Source organism: Nannobrachium achirus (assembly GCF_963921795.1).
Source record: "Nannobrachium achirus genome assembly, chromosome: 22".
Classification (NCBI taxonomy): Eukaryota; Metazoa; Chordata; class Actinopteri; order Myctophiformes; family Myctophidae; genus Nannobrachium; species Nannobrachium achirus.
This window is the reverse complement of record NC_137829.1, coordinates 13,686,886-13,709,071: the sequence shown is the minus strand read 5'-3', so window position 1 is coordinate 13,709,071 and position 22,186 is coordinate 13,686,886. Positions and strand designations below refer to the sequence as shown.

At 42.4% G+C, this 22,186-nt stretch overlaps 2 protein-coding genes across 2 annotated transcripts; both read left to right on the top strand.

Moving 5' to 3' along the window:
- Positions 1 to 4,030: 4,030 nt before the first annotated feature.
- Positions 4,031 to 9,797, top strand: LOC308308070 (extracellular calcium-sensing receptor-like; the record flags this gene model as incomplete). Its single annotated transcript, XM_080753440.1, has 6 exons — positions 4,031 to 4,291; positions 4,507 to 4,722; positions 5,570 to 5,845; positions 6,991 to 7,218; positions 7,314 to 7,437; positions 8,884 to 9,797. 6 exons carry the CDS (start codon positions 4,031 to 4,033, stop codon positions 9,795 to 9,797), a joined length of 2,019 nt encoding a protein of 672 aa, XP_080609566.1.
- Positions 9,798 to 12,358: 2,561 nt separating this feature from the next.
- Positions 12,359 to 19,252, top strand: LOC308308069 (extracellular calcium-sensing receptor-like; the record flags this gene model as incomplete). Its single annotated transcript, XM_080753439.1, has 9 exons — positions 12,359 to 12,594; positions 12,746 to 13,040; positions 13,656 to 13,742; positions 13,980 to 14,249; positions 14,684 to 14,890; positions 14,977 to 15,252; positions 16,301 to 16,528; positions 16,615 to 16,738; positions 18,339 to 19,252. The coding sequence occupies 9 exons, from the start codon at positions 12,359 to 12,361 to the stop codon at positions 19,250 to 19,252; spliced, it is 2,637 nt and encodes an 878-aa protein (XP_080609565.1).
- Between the last annotated feature and the right edge of the window lie 2,934 nt (positions 19,253 to 22,186).

Here is a 22,186-nt window from a genome sequence, read left to right as displayed (position 1 = left end):
CAGTTGGCCTCCTTATAGCCGGGGAGCCACTGTGCCAAAATGAGAGAAGACCTGTGATGTCATGACATACTCCAAATCTTAGTTTTTCCTATTAATTTGGTCAATAAGGTACACAGAATGAGAGGCCTGCTCTGCCGTAAACACTACGAAAAAAAAGTTTCCCATTGACTTCACTATACTGGAAAAAAACACACCAAAAAAAGTAGCATGTGAGGGGTCAAACTAAGGGTTCTTCATGATTCTGAATCCATTGCAAGCATTTGTTTTGCATGAAAAACATTCATTGGGCTAGATTTCAGCCTCTCAAACCTGTGAAAAGTGATGAGTCATCACTTTTCACCGTTATTTTGGTCCGTTTTCTAGCCCAAGGAATGTTTTTTATGCAAAACAAATGCTTGCAATGGATTCAGAATCATCAAGAACCCCTAGTTTGACCTCTCACATGCTACTTAAAGCATATTTTTTTGGTGTGTTTCTTTCCTGTATATTGAAGTCGATGGAGTGAATATACAAATGGCCATAACTTTTTTCTCAGAGTTACCGGCAGAGCAGGCCTCTCATTCTGTGTACCTTAATGACCAAATTAATAGAAAAAACAAAAATAAAAAGTATGTCATGACGTCACAGGTAAAACCCTATTCTTTGAGCTTTTGGGCCTGTGGCTCCCCGGCTATTACAAATTCTCTATTTGTTAATGTGCAACGTTGATTGTCAAATTGTGGTTTTGATAATCAAGTTATATTCAATTATTCTGTGAACCCCTCGCCTATCAGATCGTTCAGAGGGTGGAAGTGGAGCAACATTAGATTCTTGATATTGACAATGAGGAGAGCATCTGATGAAAATGTGGGGCCTCTAGGTGGTGTGGAGCCCGATCTGTGGCCCTATAGTCAGCCTCTTTTGAGGCAAACAAGAAATATGTGGACCTAAGATCTCTCTAGCTGCACAGCAACCTGAATAACAGCCTGTTATATGCCGGCCGACATCAGGCCTGCACATTCTCCTTCAAACTCCCCTTTGACCTAAGAAAAGGTCGCTAGCGCTAAACAGGCCTATATTCTTAAAGAGTGGCCTAAGATGAATAACTGACAAGTGTTTGGTGTTTCTAGAACCTTCAGAACAAAGGCCAAGTGAGATTTGACCCCTTGACCTCACATTGGCCTGTTAGCCTCATGTAGGGACCTGGTTATTTAATTAATTACTACTGGTTATTATTGTCAGTGGATACAACTTAAGGGACTTTGCCCGTTGGCATTGAAAAAGGCCTGTTGACCTTTGTTTGACCCGTAATTAATTATGGACACAATTTTGGTTCTACAATGACACTATATCAACACTAAAATCCATAATGTACATAATGTCATGGCCTACAGTGGGCGAAGAGTTACCAATGTAGCCCTGGTAAGATGTGACATTAACACGTTACAGGACACAAACAACATTATTTTGATATGAAAGTATTGCTAATGTATTTAAGCCCTGCCCCCACATCTGCCTGGGCCCACATCGTTGTTGTGAAACATTGATATGTTGGCACAGGGGTTGGCACAGCAGATTGTATAAAACGTAGCAACATGGACAGTGGCTTTAGAGATAGGTGTTAGACAGAGGAGGACAGTCATGAGGGCTTCTCTAGACACACACCTGCTTTCATACCTGTATTTTATATTGTTGTCTTCATTCTCTCCTTTGTCTTCCTCTCCTTCCTTTTCTTGTGAGTTACAGGAACAGTTTAATCTCAACAGATTTTACAAGGCCGGAGACTTGGTTCTGGGTGGTTTGTTTTATATCCACTACTCCTCAGTGTTACCTGAGCTGTCTTTCACCTCCAAGCAACAGGAACCCACTTGCTATCAGTGAGTATCACAACAATAGCAAGCAAGAGAACACAGACCTTGTTTTGATATATTGGATTATTGGTTGATGTTTAATGTGAAAATGTCCAAAACCTTTACTTTGCAGGAAATGGGAAACGGAATGTGTGATCCTATGGATTCAATGTAATTATTTAGTCAAAAGCTAAATAACTTTTTGTTTAGCCTCTGTTTGATTATAACTTACTACTTGTTTAATAATTTATTTTATGTGAGAACCTTGCATAAGCCCTATACAGTTACAATTTCTGTATCTTTTAATAAGTGTTACCTTATGTACTGTTTTTATTGAGTGAATAAATAAAACGAAACAAAACGTAACTACTTATCACTTAAACATTTTAACAATAGTTATTTTCTCTCCAAAAAATATCAGCTATACAAGCACACATCGCAACACCTTGTGATCTTATAGATGGGCTACTGTATTTGTGCTACCTTTTTGACACTAGTATATGACAAAGTGAGGCATTAATTTACAAGGAAAATAACTATGAAAAGTAAAAAATATGTATGGCAATATTGAAGGTTACACAGTGTAATTGCGTGTGTTAGTTTTTTCATTGAAGGGTTCAGACTGGCCCACACAATGGCTTTTGCAATCAATGAGATCAACAGAGACAGCAGCCTATTACCCAATGTGACTCTGGGTTACAGTATATATGATACCTGCATCACGTTTGGAGTTACCATCCGTGCAGCAATGTCATTGATCAGTGGGAGAGAGGAGCAGTTTAAACTGGATGAGAGTTGTGCTGGTTCTCCTCCAGTGATTGGAATTGTTGGTCCTCCTAGCTCAAAAGATTCTATTGCCCTCTCTAGAATATTAGGTTTGTACAGAGTGCCAACGGTAAGTTTCGTACTTTAATTCCCTTTTACCATATGCTTAATATAGATGCTTAATTTAGCTTATTTGGCTATTTGTAAATCTAAAATACGATAAATAATGTATTTGGTCATTTTTACAGCTTGAAACAACATGGAACATGTTTACTTACAGGCATAGCATGTGAGCAGAGAGGGCAGATTATTGTGAATGGAGTGTGAATCAGGTTTTCAAAAGGTCGAAGCACAATGCATCTGTGTTAAAAGTCTTTGCCCAGACCTGAGAGTAGTCGGACCCATCCTTTGGTCAGATGTAACGTCTTTATTTTAATATAAAGTGGTGGAGAGTAAACTATTTGGAGTGAGAGAAGCCCACATGCGTTGCTTGCAGGGACAATTTGTCTAAATAAATAAATAGCAAAATTATGTTGCGGTATATTACAGAACAGTTGTGTTGTGCCTTTTTCAGATAAGTTACTATGCAGGCTGCTCCTGTCTGAGTGACGTGGATCAGTTCCCATCCTTCTTTAGAACAATCCCAAGTAATGCCTTCCAGGTGAACTTCTAATCTACACACAATAGATGTGTTGGTGTCTACTACAGTAGCTCATTCCTCTTGCAGTGATTCCCAGCCTGTGGGTCAGGGCTCCCTCAATTTCAAACTCAACAGGCTACTTTAGTTTGAAATGACAAATTAAGTATATGTAAAACAAACAAAGAAAAATTCAACTGCAATCAACAATCAAGTTACAAATGACAAATTAAACTATTTCAGAATTACCAGTAAGACGCCTAAGGGCGAAAAGCGTCGCCGTCCTCGCCCTTTATATCTGTCTTGGCCATATATGGATTCTGTTAGTGTGGTTTTCCTAACAGTGCATCATCTGAGATACAATCCCGCCCTTTTATGCCCATTTATGGAGATCCCTGCTCTGAGTATCTGACATCACTATGATGTCACCTGTGATGTCCCAGTGATGTGTCTGGGGAACCACAGTGTCAGGTGTTACCCGTCCCGACGGATACGGTCAAGTTGTGACGGTTCTGATAGTAAACTGCGAACTACGGTCACAACAATTGATATCTAAATGAAATCAAATGGCGTGTGAACCACAGATGTGTGTGGAATATGAGGGTTTTTGAGAATTTCAAGTGGACTCTGATCTAAAACGTTTGAGAACTACTGCTGGAGCTGAATGGTCTCTAGTGACAGCATCAAACAGATACCACAACTGACCTCGTCATAATCTGTGTATAGGAGATTCACAGATTTAGGAATAATCAAACATAAGTACTGATCTCTTCATTCTGTATCCAATCAGGTGGAAGCGATGATCCAGATCATAAGGCGGTTTGAGTGGACTTGGGTAGGAGTGTTGTTTAGTGACGATGACTATGGCCGCGATGCTGGCCTATCATTCCAGTCTGAGCTCGCACAGTCTGGTTTGGGTTGTGTGGCTTATTCAGAGGCTCTGCCCTTTGACAATGACCTGGATAAACTTCAGAGGATTGTCACAGTGATGAAGTCATCCACAGCTCGAGTGGTCCTTGTGTTTGCATATAGGATATACGTGGTCAATGTCATGGAGGAGGTTTGTGTTACGATAATCATGATGACATGAATGAAGGATTCTGAAATGAGTTACACTGAAGTGTACACTGTCTGTGTGTGTGTGTGTGTGTGTGTGTGTGTGTGTGTGTGTGTGTGTGTGTGTGTGTGTGTGTGTGTGTGTGTGTGTGTGTGTGTGTGTGGCGTGTGCGTGCGTGCGTGTGCGCGTGCGTGTGTTTACTTCAACCCAATCAACAGGTGGTAAGGCAGAATGTGACAGGTCTGCAATGGCTGTTCCCCGCCTCTGCAGGTTGGACGACAGATGTTAATTTCCAGTCTCCTCAATACCTGCCATACCTGAGAGGCACCCTGGGTGTTGCCATTCGTCGTGGAGAGATACCAGGTCTCAAGGACTTCTTGTTACAAATACATCCTGGCAATGAGCCTAACAAAAGCCACGAAGATAACATGCTGGTGAGGCTTTTGTGCAATTTCTAAAGGACATTTATTTTTTCCCAATATTAAGTTATTTTATCTATTCTTAGAATGGGAGCAACAAGACAAGTTTCACAGTACTGGAGGTCAGGAGGAAGTAGGGGTGTAGGCCTGTAGGGCAGCGTTTCTCAAACTTCAAAATTTCAAGGTCTCCCCTTAACTCTGACAGTGTACAAATGTACACTGTCAGAGTTACAGCCTTGTCAATTTAGACCCCCCAGCTAAAGGCACCCACAGAGTCCCTGGAATCCACTTTGAGAAACACTGCTGTAGGGGTGTCCGGCTTCGGTGCTATATGGCTGGGGACCAGGGAGGGTGCAAAGCAGCGATGTCCCTGGGTGTCCAGGGCCAGTCAATGCTATTTCTGTCCAAAATGACCAAAAGATTATGTTAGTTGTGCTACTTGCGTGATTCCAGAGCCCCTGTCAAGCTATGTTAACTAGCCCCAGAGCTGGCTCTGATTAGCTCTGATTGCATGTCTAATTTATTTACTAACTCTAATTTGCAATACTTTCCAAAGATGGCTATTCGGGGTCCACCCAAAATTCGTTGGTCCGACCAGGTTAACATTCACCAGGTTAGCATTGACCAGCATCGGCAGGTTAGCATTTCACCAGGTTAGCATTCACAGGTTAACGTAGGTTTAGGTATTGACACGGACCCGGCTATTCTGGGTGATTTGAGTTATAAACATCAAATGTGCTTTCTCTTTTCATATAATTATGATCATAGTTATATTTTCATCAGGTGACTTGAGAGATACAGTATTTGTCATATATTTTGCAAGGTTGATTTCATTGCATGGTCTTAATTTACGTTTCTTTAGGTGAGGCAGTTTTGGGAACACACATTTCGGTGTAAATTTGCACCCCTTCCGTCAGATTGGGTGGGTGCTGGTGGAGGGGTGTGTACTGGACAAGAGGACTTACAAACAGCAAAAACTACACTTTTTGACGTGTCTAACCTCAGGGCAGAATATAATGTGTACAAGGCTGTTTTTGCTCTGGCCCATGCCCTCCATGACATGTTGCAATGTGTGCCAGGAAGAGGGCCTTTCACTGGGCACAGCTGTGCCAGTTTGCAGACAATACAGCCATGGCAGGTGGGATTTTAATTCACAGTTTACCTGTTAACATTTGTAGTTAGATTTAAAACTAACCCCAGTAGGCCTAAGTAGTAGGCGGTTCAGCAGGGTCACTTGCCGGCGTGGTAGGTCTTCACCTTTGACACAATCTACCCACCGGGTCTCAGATGTAGTGATGGCTACATGTGGTCCCTGCTGTTTCCGACTTACTTCCAAGATGCCAGCAGCCATGCATTTACAGACAGGTCCGCATGGACAGAATGGAGCATCTCTTGTACCGCCTTATGGTAGGGATCCAATCAAGAGAGAGAACACTAGATTATTTATTTGTGTTCCAGTTCAAATTCTGTCTGCTAATTTATTTGTTTTATCACTTCCAATCTCTCTCTCCTAGAAAGATGCAGCGAGCAAAAAAAAGGTTTACATAGGAGACGATGGAAGATGGAATAAAGTCGGACAAAGGCTATAGTCTGGTTGCCCTACAGGGGCAACCACACAAAAAAAAACAGGCATGTCAATACTGTGTATACGGTATACAGTAGGTCTCTTCCCAGGGACGTGCTGGCCATTGGGAAAAGCGGGACAACTCCCGAATGGCCGGTTCATTCCCGGCCGGTCCAGGCCGGCCATTAGGAAAAAAAATAAAATAAAATGTCGGCATTCATTCCATTTTGGGGGCTGGGCAGCCAACAAAGTAAATCGTCACTGTCGGACAGAAACCTCGTATCTCCAAGTTTCAAATGTATACATTTTTTCGCAAAGCAAAGCCCTGCTTCATCATACAAGGCTGTTGCACAAAAGTAGTGAAAACAGCAGATCTACAATCACACAACGCCTCGCACAACGCCTCGCGGTGCGAGGCGTTGTGTGCTTGTAGATCGGCTGTTTTCACTAGTTTAAATCATTTTTTAAATGATAAATACCAAAAAAAACGGTTTTGGACATACAAGGTTTCCACCCGACAACGACGAAATATAACTCATGTACAATAATTGGCCCACTGGCTTGTCACTTGTCAAGATCTGAATGGCAAATCTTTGAGTAGCAGCAAGCGCAATAGAGAGAGATCTCTCTCTATAGCGCGCAATGAGGGCCTCACCGACTCTTTTTCCCGGGCTGAATCAGGGGCCCAGCACGTCCCTGTCTCTTCCTCTCATCTCTAGCTTGTGTATTACCTGGAAAAGGTCAACTTCACCACATCATTTGGTGATCATGTATTGTTTGATGAGAATGGAGATCCTTTAACCATCTTGGATGTCATGAACTGGGCGTGGCTCCCTGATGGAAGCACAACGTTTAACAATGTAGGTGTGGTCAAGAAGTCATCCTCAGGAGATGGAGAACTCATCCTTGATGAAGACAGAATCTTCTGGAACTTTGGATCCAAAAAGGTAATTTCAGCTTTTGAACATAACTAAGGTTGAGCTCATGATGTGAATATAATTGACTTTAGACTGAAAACAATCATTGATACCTTCCTCTGTAGCCGCCTCAGTCAGTGTGCAGTGGGAGCTGTTCCCCTGGAACCCGTGTGGCCAGAAGGAAAGGAGAACCTGTCTGCTGCTTTGACTGCATTGCTTGTTCTGAGGGAGAGATCAGCAATCAGACTGGTTGGTTTACATGTGTACTATGTTAAGTATACTGTATCAAGGTCACTGTCCACTGGTTGCTTATTATACCATTATAGGACACTGAGTGCCCTAAAATGGTATTTTCTTTTGTAATTACGTTCACACACAGTGCTGGTTAACCACCAAAATCATGCACTTTTTGTGCAAAAGAATTAGTCAGCTTTATTGTCACATTGTTCCTATATTTAATTAAACTTCTATACATGTAGCATAGTTAGATGCAATTGGAAATTGCAAGTGTGGTTTGCCGTGTTCCCTTTTCAAGTCTATGGGGAAAATGTATTTACTACTATTTCAGTGGCCATATATGTAGATCTCTGTGTCAGCTGCATGCTGAAACAATGGCCAAATTAGGAGATGAGTAACAGCTGCATGTTGAAACAATGCCCAAATTCGGAGATAAGCATGCTGACATAACTGATACTAAACACCACGGTAACAACCGCATGCCCACATTTGGAGATGAGCATGCTGACATCAGACGTCATACTCTGACGTCATAGTACTGACATCGCAGACTATACTGGACACGGAACACCATGTATGGGCATAAATATCTACCCAACAGGCACTCCAACATTACTTCTGAGACTCCTAAATTCAATCCCTCATACCTGTATACTGTGTCCACCATGGCTGTCTGTCTGCATGCTGACGTCATACTCTGACTATGCCCAACGGGCACCGGTCTGGGTTCTCCAACATTACTTCTGAGACACCTACATTCAGTCCCTCATATACAGTGAGTGTGCATACCCCCTGGGCACAGGACTAGTTTATATAAATTAAACTATATATAACGTATCTCTTAGCAAAACAGCACGCATGCACGTCCCGATGAAGCCGGTCGATATGGCCGAAGTGCGTGCCACCAAAACTGTGGGAGGAATTCCACAGCAAAAGGGTTAAGGTTAGGGTTAGAATAAAGTCTGGTTGGCAAGCAGCCACACTAAATACCATAATGTTTATTTTCAGATGTGGAGGGAAGCCTGCCAGTTATGGCCATTTGAAATGTTAGATACTGCTAACACTGCTATATAGTGCTCCATATGGACCATATAGATGAGTGCAGTGGCAGCCAGTGAGTGGTTATAGGCTCCACTGATTTGCAAACTGTTTGATAAAAATGGAGGACGCAAACGAGAGCTCACAAAAATGATAATAAACAGGTTAAGAAAGTACCAGTTTCTGTATTGATATGGCAAAACTCAATGTTTGTGCAAGTTCAGATCGATTGGTCAACTCACTGAGGAGATAAATGGATGAGGATACAGACAGACAGACAGAGATAAGGAAGCACAGGGATTTTCACATTCATATTAGGATAGGATATACCGGTACTGTAGTAGTATGTAGCAATAGATTATCTTTAATTTAGGATGGTAATTGACTTGTCTATCGCTTTAACCTTGCTGTGTTTGTTAGATTCTACAGAGTGCATCAGTTGTCCAGAGGACTTCTGGTCCAATCCCCAGCGTGACCAGTGTGTCCCTAAGAGCATGGAGTTCCTCTCCTTCCAAGAGCCACTGGGTATCGCATTGACAACCATGTCATTGCTAGGCACACTTATCTGTGGCATTGTCATGGGAATCTTCGTCTATCATCGAGACACACCCATGGTGCGCGCCAACAACTCAGAACTCAGCTACCAGCTATTGTTGTCACTGAAACTGTGTTTCTTGTGTTCACTTCTGTTCATTGGTCGTCCAACACTCTGGACTTGTCAGCTGAGACATGCAGCGTTTGGTATCAGTTTTACGTGGTGTGTTTCGTGTATCCTGGTAAAGACTATGGTGGTGTTGGCCGTGTTCAAGACCTCCAAACCTGGAGGAGCAGACATTATGAAGTGGTTTGGTGCCATGCAGCAGAGAGGAACACTTCTGGTTCTTACTGTCATCCAGTCAGTAGTCTGTATAGCATGGTTAGTGTCTTCCTCTCCAACTCCTCATAAAAACACACTGCTCCACAGTGATAAGATAGTCTATGAGTGTGATGTGGGATCAACAGTTGGTTTTGCAGTGCTGTTGGGTTATATTGGTTTACTGGCACTCCTCAGCTTCATCCTCGCATTCTTGGCAAGGAATCTCCCAGACAACTTCAATGAAGCCAAGCTGATCACTTTCAGCATGTTGATCTTCTGTGCCGTGTGGATCGCCTTCATCCCTGCATATGTCAGCTCTCCTGGCAAATATGCTGATGTAGTGGAGGTATTTGCTATTTTAGCATCCAGCTTTGGTCTTTTGGTAGCACTGTTTGGACCAAAGTGTTATATAATCCTTTTGAAACCTGAGAGAAACACTAAGAAGTCCATCATGGGTCGTGGTGCGACCAAGACGTAGATGCAGAAATGCAATGATGGTCTGTATGATGTGGTCTGTGTATTTTATAACAATATGGATATATTTGATTGCTGATGAGTGATGACCTTGTTAGTAATAGATTACATTTTCAACCAGATTAAACTAAATCCAGACAGGGATTTAAACATCTGTTATCTATCATAAAGAAAGGTTGATTACCCAGATTAGAACTCTATACACACAGTACATAGTGTATACAGTATAACCACCTACCATAACCCACCATCCTACTATAGAGAGCATAATGAGTATCGAGCCTTTTGGTAAAGGTACTGATGGAAAATCTTTTTGTAGTTAATATTAAGTATTCGTTTTATCGATAAATATGGAACTTATGAATGTGTTTCTCTGTTGCCATGCCAATACCATGTCGGGATTACAACCATGGCTCTGTGGAATTTGGTGCGAAGCACCCACAAGGCCAGGCCACTGTCTGGTGGAAACGAGAACTCTGCCTGATCAACTGTGGCCCCAAAACAACAGTCTAACTGCCTTTGTGGAAATATACTAAGGCTAGGGCTCCACCAAAAATGAAGGCGTCGTGCCGGCGTCGGACGCCGTCAAAAAATGAACCGGGGCGAATTTGAGCGTCCGACACGGACGTTGACGTCGGCAGTGGAGCACCCTTCATTGATTAAAACGGGAGCGTTCCCTGCGTTGACGTTGACGCGACGCTCGACGCGCTCGGTGGAGCCGGGGGGTAAGAGTCTAGGACGACCCCACGTGTTTTTGATTGATTTGGCAACCTCTTCATATTAGCAGGAACCTATGAAATTGTCCCTCGCCTAACTGTCATATACTGTATTCTATACGAATGTCTGACCACCATCTTGTCAGAGAGCATGAACTATTGAGCCATTATTTATGTACTGCTGAACCTGTCTGATTCCTCTCTCAGCACAGTAAAATCTAAATATGCATTTTAATTCATTCTCCTGTCTTATTTCTTTGTGATGTCTTTTTGTCTCATATGGGAATAGGAAACGAGGTGTTGTTGCTTACAGAATGTATCCATTACGTACGGTCTCTCAATTCTATTGCACCTGGCAAGCCATGACCAGCCATTTAGGCCTGACCTAAGCTTTCTGAAAAACATCAAATATTGTTCAAAAATTACAAAAAACAAATATGTTCCTACATACTGTACATGTACTGTAATACACTAAAATGTGTTCCTGGCCTGAATGGGTTAAGGAAAATTGGGCATTGAAATTTATAATGAAAAATGTGAGGATCCACTTCAGGCATTCTCTGATTCAATTTAAGATAGATCATACCGTATATTACACTTTTCCCCAACTAAATTACACAACATATTTAGAGATTCTTCTCCCATGTGTGCTCCATCATCAATTCATTCAATGCCATAAGTTGCAAAAAGTTTGGAGTCAAATATTTTCAAGCTAAAGCCTATATATAAACGATTGAATCGGAACAGCTGATTTAGTAAGGCATTGAGCCATGTGATATTTAATTGGTGTTATTGTATAGTTTCAAGCTTGTGGCCTTTAAATAATCTCTAAGGCTTGGATTAATAAAAAAAAAACAACACTGGGTGTGTGTGTGTGTGTGTGTGTGCGTGCGTGCGTGCGTGCGTGCGTGTGCGTGCGTGCGTGCGTGCGTGCGTGCGTGTGTGCGTGCGTGCGTGTGTGCGTGCGTGCATGCGAGTGTGTGTGCGTGCTTGGTAGGGACTGCCATTTAGGACTCAACTACATAGTTGAATAATTATGCATTAGGCTTTACTCTTGTTTTCCCTAAGTCAGGCCACCATTTTCAGAAGACTGGCCACTGGGCAGAATTAATACTCATGCCAAAGGGCGAGGTCGCACACATGGGTGCGTGAACATGGGTGTGTGCATATTGGCGTGTGCACAATGGCTGCTTTGGCACGTATACCCTTCAGGCCAGTATCCATATATGGAGTCTGTGAGGTCAGATGTAGAGGTATTGACCAGCTCCATATATGGAGATCTAAGTGATGATCCAGTTGTCTCCATATATGGATATCCAGGGTTTGATGAGGTCAGTGTTGTGATCTTCATATATGGAGATCCAGGTGATGATAGTCAGCAGTCTTGATTTTCCATATGGAGCATCCATAAAACGGGCATTGCTAAATATGGGCTTAATATTGATGACATCAGGGATCTCCATATATGATTGCCAAAACAGACTGTCTTGGTCATGTATGGAGCGTGACAGTCAACAATGTGATGTCATGTCACAACAGGTCAGCTATATAGACATTGAGGCACACATTTTAATAAATACCCTGGCCACAAAAAAAAAAACAATAAAACACACACACACACACACGCACGCACGCACGCACGCACACACACACACACACACACACACGCATGCACATGTATGTTAAGCCTTGCCTCTAGTCTACTTCTGCCTCGGCCCTGATGGGTGTTGTGAAAGATTACGTAGTGGCATACATTGGCTCAAGGGATGGCACAGAACTGTGTATAAAACTTAACAACTGGACAGTGGATTTAGAGAAGGGGGAGGGTGTTAGACAGAGGAGGACAGTCATGAGGGCTTCTCTAGACACACACCTGCTTTCATACCTGTATTTGATATTGTTCTCTTCATTCTCTCCTTTGTCTTCCTCTCGTTCCTCTTCTTGTGAGTTACAGGAACAGTTTAAACTCAACAGATTTTACAAGGCTGGAGACTTGGTTCTAGGTGGTTTGTTTGAGATCCATTTCTCCTCTATGTTCCCTGAGCTGTCTTTTACCTCCAAGGAACAGGAGCCCAGTTGCTATGGGTGAGTATCACAAGTATAATATCAAGTAAGAGAACATGGACCTTGTTTTGATAAATTCATATACTGTAAATTATAGGACCATGCAGGATTAGATGATGTTGTATATTTCTATAGATATACATATTCAAGGTGACGGTATTGTGTGTGTTAGTGTTTACATTGAAGGGTTCAGACAGGCCCAGACAATGGCTTTTGCCATAACAGAGATTAACAGAAACCCCAGCCTGCTACCCAATGTGACTCTGGGGTATATTCTCTATGATACCTGTTACACGCTTGGAGTTGAATTCCGTGCAGCATTGTCTTTGATCAGTGGGAGAGAGGAGCAGTTTAAACTGGATGAGAGCTGTGTTGGCTCTCCTCCAGTGATTGGAATTGTGGGTCCTGATACCTCAACAAGTTCTATTGCCATCTCAAGAATACTAGGTTTGTACAGAGTGCCCATGGTAAGTTTCCTAGAGAATCTCCTTTTAGCACAACCTATTTTATATATGCTTACCGGTAATTTTGATTATTTGGCTATTTAGAAATGTACAATATGATACATAATAAAGGTTGTGAATGTGGAGACGGTGAATGAAGATGGTGACGTGAATTGACATACAGACGGACATGCAGACGGACAGACAGACAGACAGACAGACAGACAGCCGGTGGAGGTTTTGATAGTAACTGTCACCTGACGATTGCAATTAGGGGTTCAAACTTGATGTTTTGTGACAGTGCCGCTGTCCATGGTGCTTAAGGATGCATATACTTGTAGTAGGCATTGTGATTATAGGGTGGAGTAGATTTTTTTTTTTAAATGTACTGTTAAACAGCACATTTATGCACATTGTTCTTCAAGAGCTTTCTGAAATGGCAAAGGCTGTCACTGCCTGTTACATTGCAATGTTCTTTCTTTCTTTCTTTCTTTCTTTCTCTTTCTTTCTTTCTTTCTTTCTTTCTTTCTTTCATTATTTGTCTTTTTGTTACTCCCTAATACATCCTCTACAAAAAAATGATAATAGTTAAATAAATACATTTTATATTACAGAACAGATGTTGTGTGCCTTTTTCAGGTCAGTTACTATGCTGCTTGTTCCTGTCTGAGTGACATGGATCAGTTCCCATCCTTCTTTAGAACAATCCCAAGTAATGCCTTCCAGGTGAACTTTTCTACACACAATAGATGCGTTTGTATCCACACACACACACACACACACACACACACACACACACGCACACGCACACGCACACGCGCGCGCGCACACACACACACACACACACACACACACACACACACACACACACACACACACACACACACACACACTCAAAGAAGAAAACAAGAAACCTACTACTGTATACTACTTACGCTATCCCTCCATTATTTCTCCAACCAGGAGGAAGCTATTCTCCAGATCATGAGGAGGTTTGAGTGGACTTGGGTAGGAGTGTTGTTCAGTGATGATGACTATGGCCGTGATGCTGGCCTGTCATTCCAGTCTGAACTGGTCCAGTCTGGTATGGGTTGTGTGGCTTATTCAGAGGCTCTGCCTTGGGACAATGACCTGGCTAAACTTCAGAGGATTGTCACTGCCATGAAGACATCCACGGCTCGTGTGGTCATTGCTCTTGCATATGGGATCTATATGGTTAATCTCATGGAGGAGGTTTGTAATGAGGTGTTCAAGCCATGAGGTTCAATTGAATTTAAAGTAAAAATCTAATGCGCTTCCCCGTGTAATAGGAGTGTCTTCATGTCACCGCCCCTAGGATGAAGGCTGACATTCTCTATGCCCATGAATTTAAGTGTGGCTGCTAATCCATGGACCCTCTCCTTCTAATGTTGCGCATACTCAATGTCACCATTTCTGATCACTGCTTTGTGTTCTGCTATACACATTTTTAGATTGCGTTTAGCTGATCTGTGTATTGATCATCCCAAAGGGACACTTTGTATACAACATGAGTGGTGTTGCAATTGATGCAACTCTTATATTCCTTTCCGGTATGTGGATGATAAAACACGTTTCTGGTACAATTCGTACATGATCTGACACAAGGGTGGTTGCCAATGCCACATAATACTTAACACAATCACTAGGTGGTAAAGCAGAATGTGACAGGTCTGCAATGGATAGCCGCTGCAGGTTGGACGACACATACTAATCTCCAGTCTCTTCGCTACCTGCCATACCTGAGAGGCACCCTGGGTGTTGCCCTTCATCGTGGAGAAATACCAGGTCTCAAGGACTTCTTGTTACAAATTCATCCTGGCAATGACCCTGACAACAGTCATGAAAAAAACATAGTGAGTCTTTCGTTTCATTTTGTATTTAAGCTACAATGTACAGTATACGTTACTTTATTCATTCTTAAGTCTTCATTGGGTTTTAGGTGAGGCAGTTTTGGGAGCACACATTTCGGTGTAAATTTGCACCCCTTCCGTCAGATTGGGTGGATGCTGGTGGAGGGGTGTGTACTGGACAAGAGGACATTGGAACAACAGAAACTACTCTTCTGGATGTGTCTGACCTCAGACCAGAGTATAATGTGTACAAGGCTGTGTATGCTCTAGCCTATGCCCTCCATCACATGTTGCAATGTGTGCCTGGAAGAGGGCCTTTCACTGGGCATAGCTGTGCCACTCTGCAGACAATGCAGCCATGGCAGGTGGGATTTTAATAAACAGTTTACCTGTTAAGGTTTTTAGTTGGCTTCAAATTCAGAATAATAATGAAAATGTACAATATGACAATACCAGGATCTTTCATGTTAGATGGCCAGTTCAGTATTGTGTAGCCCTGGCCCTGGCTTCTGCAGGTGGTCTTGATTGGGGGAAGGTGGCAATAGGCTATACAGGTATACACAGCAGCCATATTGGAGAGAAGTTGTGTCTCTTCTCACTTCCTTCAAAGGTGTTACCAATGATTCTAATGAAGCCTCTGTTCCATTTCAAGTTGCACAGTGGTTTTCATACCTTTTATTTCAAGGACCCCATAACTCTGAGAGTGTACAAATGGAACCAAATGGACCCTTATGCCTCATTCACACTACAGATATATAGTTGAACGTTTAGCTTGGTAATTCAATGTAATCTCAATGGAAACCAGCTTTAAAGCCTGGATTCCAAGGACAACCGACACGCCCAGGCTTTAAAGCTGGTTTCCATTGAGATTACATTGAATTACCAAGCAAAACGTTCAACTATATATCTGTAGTGTGAATGAGGCATTACTGGTCCAACTATACTGTCTCCAAAGTCCCGGAAAAGACATGCTGTGATTGTCCACTTCTCCCCCAAGCATTATTTACTATTCTGTCCCTATAGGGGCGTAACTGGAACGGCGTTGAGTCGGCTCAAGTGACCTTTGCAACGCTTGGCCTGGCTACTTGTTCGCTTTATTTCGGTCGAGTTTAGTTCAGTTCGAAACTTATAATGGCGGTGTCCATGTTTTCTATCTTGCATTCAGCCAATGAGAATGCAGGGAGGGCGGCACTTGGCAGAATGCTGTTGCGATTCACTATTACGCATTGTATGTTCAACGTTCGGCTCAGATTTGTTGCACTTGCATGTTGTGCAACTGACTCCGCCAGATGGTGGTGGTATTGAGTTCACAAGTTACAGTCAGTTCACAATACAGCTTGTGAACCTGTGAAGTGTGAACTCAATATCGCCACCATCTGGCAGGTTGATGATTTTGCTCATCACAATTTCTAGCTTGTGTATTACCTGGAAAAGGTCAACTTCACCACATCATTTGGTGATCAAGTATCATTTGATGAGAATGGAGATCCTTTACCGATCTATGATGTCATGAACTGGGCGTGGCTCCCTGGTGGAAGCACAAGGGCTCAGTATGTAGGTGTGGTCAAGAAGTCAGCCTCCGGAGATGGAAAACTCATCCTTGATGAAGACAAAATCTTCTGGAACTTTGAATCCAAAAAGGTAATGTCAGCCAAATATATAATGCTGAGCATGATGTTAATGTAATTCAGAATTAAATTGACCATTATTGTTACTTTCCTGTGTAGCCTCCTCAGTCAGTGTGCAGTGAGAGCTGTTCCCCTGGAACCCGTATGGCCAGAAGCAAAGGAGAACCTGTCTGCTGCTTTGACTGCATTGCTTGTTCTGAGGGAGAGATCAGCAATGAGACTGGTTGGTTTACATTAAATAAATACTCGGGGTTGTTCACAGTCTTCACACCCAAACAGTTACATCTCCATTCCGACATAAACTACTTGCAGTCTAGAGACTCAGGACTGCAACTGTCACTACAGATCTGCAACCAGTGTGTGTGTGTGTGTGTGTGTGTGTGTGTGTGTGTGTGTGTGTGTGTGTGTGTGTGTGTGTGTGTGGGTGTGTGTGTGTGTGTGTGGGTGTGTGTGTGTGTGTGTGTGTGTGTGTGTGTGTGTGTGTGTGTGTGTGTGTGTGTGTGTGTGTGTGTGTGTATGCGCGCGTGCACATGGGTGTCACACCAAATTCTGGGCCATGGGTACAAGGATTCACAAATGGTAAATGGTGCATTTATATATTGCCTTTATCCAAGGCACTTTACATAGATTGTGCATTACATTCACCCATTCACACACCAATGGCAGAGGAAACCATGCAACGCACCAACCTGCTCTTTGGGAGCAACTAGGGGTTCAGAGTCTTGCTCAAGGACTCTTCGACACTAACTCTGGGGGAGCCCGGGATCGAACTGGGGTTCTCAGATGGCAACTCTCTACCCCTGAGCCACTGCCAGCATGAAACTTAAACTTAATTTTTGCAATTGCAAACAAAACTTGCATTGACTGTTCGCTATTCTGCCATCAGTCATCAGTCATCACATGTGGATTTTAGATAGGAATCAGCTGGCTTTCGCAGAGCCAATGAAAAGACCATGTACTTCAGTAATCATATCAGTCTAGATTCTAGAACGCGTTTCCGTATCCACTTTAGACCGGAAGTGCAAACTGCAAAGCAAATTGGTCTCAAACAAACGTAAAGCAGGCGAAACCATTTTTGCCTTTTCTAAGGGGTGATTAGAACCTTTTCTAAGGGGTGATTAGAACAACAGAGACCGCCAATTATTTTTATTTGTATACGATATACATACTGACACCCATGCCCCTGTGTGCGTGAGTACGTTAAAGTTCTAAAGAGGCTTGAAAATTAAGGCCCAGGCCTAAATCTGTCTGGCCCCAACCGAGCCCGACCTAAGCAATTACCATAATCTTTGGTTGGCTTCAGGTGCTGGCTCAAATAACAGTACATGTGAGTGAGCATTAAAGAGAGGGATTGAGCTAGAGGCGGACACATTAACCACAAGGTCACTGAGCTGGTAGAGACATGACATGGTCGCATCTAATCAACTTCTAGTAGTAGGTTAATATGTTTATTTGTGAGGACTTTGGGAATTGTTAAGAATCGGTCTCCTCACTCCCTAGTGAGGAAACCTCTATCCTTATTAGACGGAGGTTTCCATATTCATAGTAGGATAGTGTTCCTTGTTCATTGGTTCATTGTTCCGAAGGTTCATTTGTCCGAATTTGTTAAGAATACTATGCCCAACGCTAACCCTAACCCTAACCCTAACCTCAGTAACCCTAACTAAATTCGGACTAATGAACCTTCGGAATTATGGGCAGTCCCCAGGATGGTAGGATATAGAAGGATTATAGTAGGATGGTAGGATAAAGCAATAAAGCAAAGTGGGTTTTCTTTAGGATATAATCTCATCTGTTTCTTTAACCTCGCTGTTTTTGTTAAGATTCTACAGAGTGCATCAGTTGTCCAGAGGACTTCTGGTCCAATCCCCAGCGTGACCACTGTGTCCCTAAGAGCATGGAGTTCCTCTCCTACCATGAGGCCCTTGGTATCTCCTTGACAATCATGTCATTGCTAGGCACACTTATCTGTTGCATTGCCCTGGGAATCTTCGTCTATCATCGAGACACACCCATGGTGCGCGCCAACAACTCAGAACTCAGCTACCAGCTATTGTTGTCACTGAAACTGTGTTTCTTGTGTTCACTTCTGTTCATTGGTCGTCCAACACTCTGGACTTGTCAGCTGAGACATGCAGCGTTTGGTATCAGTTTTACGTGGTGTGTTTCCTGTATCCTGGTAAAGACTATGGTGGTGTTGGCCGTGTTCAAGACCTCCAAACCTGGAGGAGCAGACATTATGAAGTGGTTTGGTGCCGTGCAGCAGAGAGGAACACTTCTGGTTCTTACTGTCATCCAGTCAGTAGTCTGTATAGCATGGTTAGTGTCTTCCTCTCCAACTCCTCATAAAAACACACTGCTCCACAGTGATAAGATAGTCTATGAGTGTGATGTGGGATCAACAGTTGGTTTTGCAGTGCTGTTGGGTTATATTGGTTTACTGGCTCTCCTCAGCTTCATCCTCGCATTCTTGGCAAGGAATCTCCCAGACAACTTCAATGAAGCCAAGCTGATCACTTTCAGCATGTTGATCTTCTGTGCCGTGTGGATCGCCTTCATCCCTGCATATGTCAGCTCTCCTGGCAAATATGCTGATGTAGTGGAGGTATTTGCTATTTTAGCATCCAGCTTTGGTCTTTTGGTAGCACTGTTTGGACCAAAGTGTTATATAATCCTTTTGAAACCTGAGAGAAACACTAAGAAGTCCATCATGGGTCGTGGTGTGACCACAACGTAGAAGCAGAAATGCAATGATAACTGTGTATTTTATAACAAAATATATGAACATATTTGATTGCTGGTGACCTTGTTTGTAATAGATTACGTATTCAACCAGATTAAACTAAATCCAGACAGGGATTTAAACATCTGTTATCTATCATAAAGAAAGGTTGATTGTTGATTGCCCTGATTAGAACTCTATACACGCACGCGGCACACACGCACGCACGCACGCACGCACGCACGCACGCACACACACACACACACACACACACACACACACACACACACACACACACACACACACACACACACAGTACATGCTGTAGTGTATGCAGTTACAGTATAACCACCTATATCCACCTGCTTACAAACCCACTCCCAGCATTGCACTTTTCCCGATATTAGTTTTCTTTTCTTTTCATTTCTTTTCTTTTTCTTTTTCTTTTTTCCAGAACACATGTTCCACAATGAACAAAAAACCCACCATGAGTATCGACCTTTTGGTAAAGGTATGGTCTCTCAATTCTATTGCACCTGGCAAGCCCTGCCTAGCCAATTAAGGAAAATTGGACATGAAAATTTCTAATGAAAAATGGGAGGACTGTACCAGTATCTTCGGCAGCTCTGTCAATGAATGTCAAGCATTCTCTGATTCAATTTAAGATTGTTCATAGATTACACTTTTCCCCAACTAGATTACACAACATATTTAGATATACTTCTCACAAGTGTGGAAATCATCAATTCATTAAATGCCTAAAATGTTTGTAGTCAAATATTTTCTATAGCTAAAGCCTATACGTAGGGATGCGAATCTCGACCACTGAGGCGATACGATACGGACCTCGATACACTGCCAGCGATACGATATAATTGCGATACTTTGAAATCCTGCCGATACGATACATCGCGATCCACCCCTGTTCCCGATACGATGCGATACGATTCACGATTCACCACGATTCAAGCCCAAATCCCAAAATTTACAAAACATAGCGACTAAAAATGTATGAAATTTAAATTCAAGGCAATTTATTGTTTCACTGTAGTAGCCTACTAGGCTCTGTCTAACAACCCAACATAGGCCTATAGTATTCTGGGAGAACACAAAGCTGCTGGCTATTGTAGAATTGTTTCATAACTAATCATATAGAAGGCCTATGTCATTATTAGTAGGCCTATATGTCTTCAACTGGGAGTCAGGGACCCCAATCCAGGGTTATTACAGGGGGCCTGCCAAATATTTGTGTGATACAGTAGGCTATAATGCCTAGCCTACAGCAAGGGTCCCTGCTTGATCTCTGTCTGAGCTAAGGGGTCCTTGACCTGGAAAACAATAAAGTCCCTCCCTGGTTTGTATTATTATATTATATTATATTATATTATATTATATTATATTATATTTAATCCAGGATTATGCCATTTTTATAGCCAAAATGTTTTAAAACAGACCTACAAGCTCACAGCGCGTCGCATCCACGACGCATTGTGAGCTTGTAGGTCTACTATTTTAGGTGCGACACCCTTGTACTGCGATGTATAAATTAGGCTTCTTTCCCATGCAGAGCAGAACTAGCAGCAGAGAAAGTGAGAGAGTTGCTTGCATCAACAGGAAAGTTGTAGAACAGTGACAAATACTTTGTTTTAAACGCAAGCAGTAGTCCTACAACACCCAGCAACATTGTTGTTGTGTGTGTGTGTGCAGTTAATATAGCGCAGAAGATGATCTCAATCAATTGTCCGTCGGAGATTCACCAAGAAACGGCTGTTGATTACATATCACTCGATCAGCCTGTGCTACTCTGTGACAACAATCAGCGCAGCGGACTTGGATGTTATACAGCTAAGTACTGTACAACCAATCTTGCATCTTTTTAACCCGTGGGGCTGCTAGTTCGTCTGTTGATTCACTCGCATTTCGCTGCACTGTCTGTCTCCCTGGTTGCCTGCATGCAGAGTGCAGATGTTGTCCGTCTGTCCGAGTCGCAGCTTGCGTTAAAGACTGGCTTTTGGGGAGGGGGTTGAACGGCTGATGATGGTGCATTCATGGCGCCTCGGAAACACAGGATAGAATGAAATACTATATGGAAGAACCGATACAATCGCGGAATTTACCGATCCAGACACTCACGGTACGATCCATCACGATTTCGGCCGTCTATTGTACCGGTACACACTGAATGTACCGATTCAACCGTATCGCGGACGTTTGTATCGCGATTACGATCCGTACCGGTATATCTTCGCATCCCTATAGAGACTCCCCCCCGCCCCAGGCCATTATGCTCTCAACCCTGTTAGGATGGAAAAGAAAAGCTTTTCTTTTTCTTTTTTTTTATTCACAAATTTCTCTATGACTATCTGCATTGATTATTCTGTTATTACAATACTTTAAATTCCCCACAATGCTAATTATAACAAAATTGTCGCTTTCAACAGGTATATTTTCCACAACTCTTGTATTCCCCCTATCTTGATAAATGGTTTATTCCCGGTTCAGTAGGTAAGCACAGGTGCAATGTATTATTGTTAATTAGCAATGGCAGCACATTTTCTTTTTCTTTCTTTTTTTTTCTTTTTTTCTTTTTTGCTATGGTATTGTAACTAGGGGTGTAACGATACATTTTAATATCGATTCAATACATATCACGATACATGGTTGACGATACGATACATAGACGATATTCGTTCATTCATGGTGATACGATACGATTCGATTCAATGATTTAAAATCGATATAGTAACTATTTAGAAAATACATTAAATCTGTGTGAAAGGTGTGGATTGTGCAGGTTTTTAAGGGAAACATGTATTATTATGGTTACAAAGAAGTAAACACAGTGATACATGGACATTGTATATTGACAAGCCTGCACCTTGACATGAACCGAGAGATTACACACATTTATCGATAGACCAGTGTAGTTATATGGAAAGGAAAAGTAAT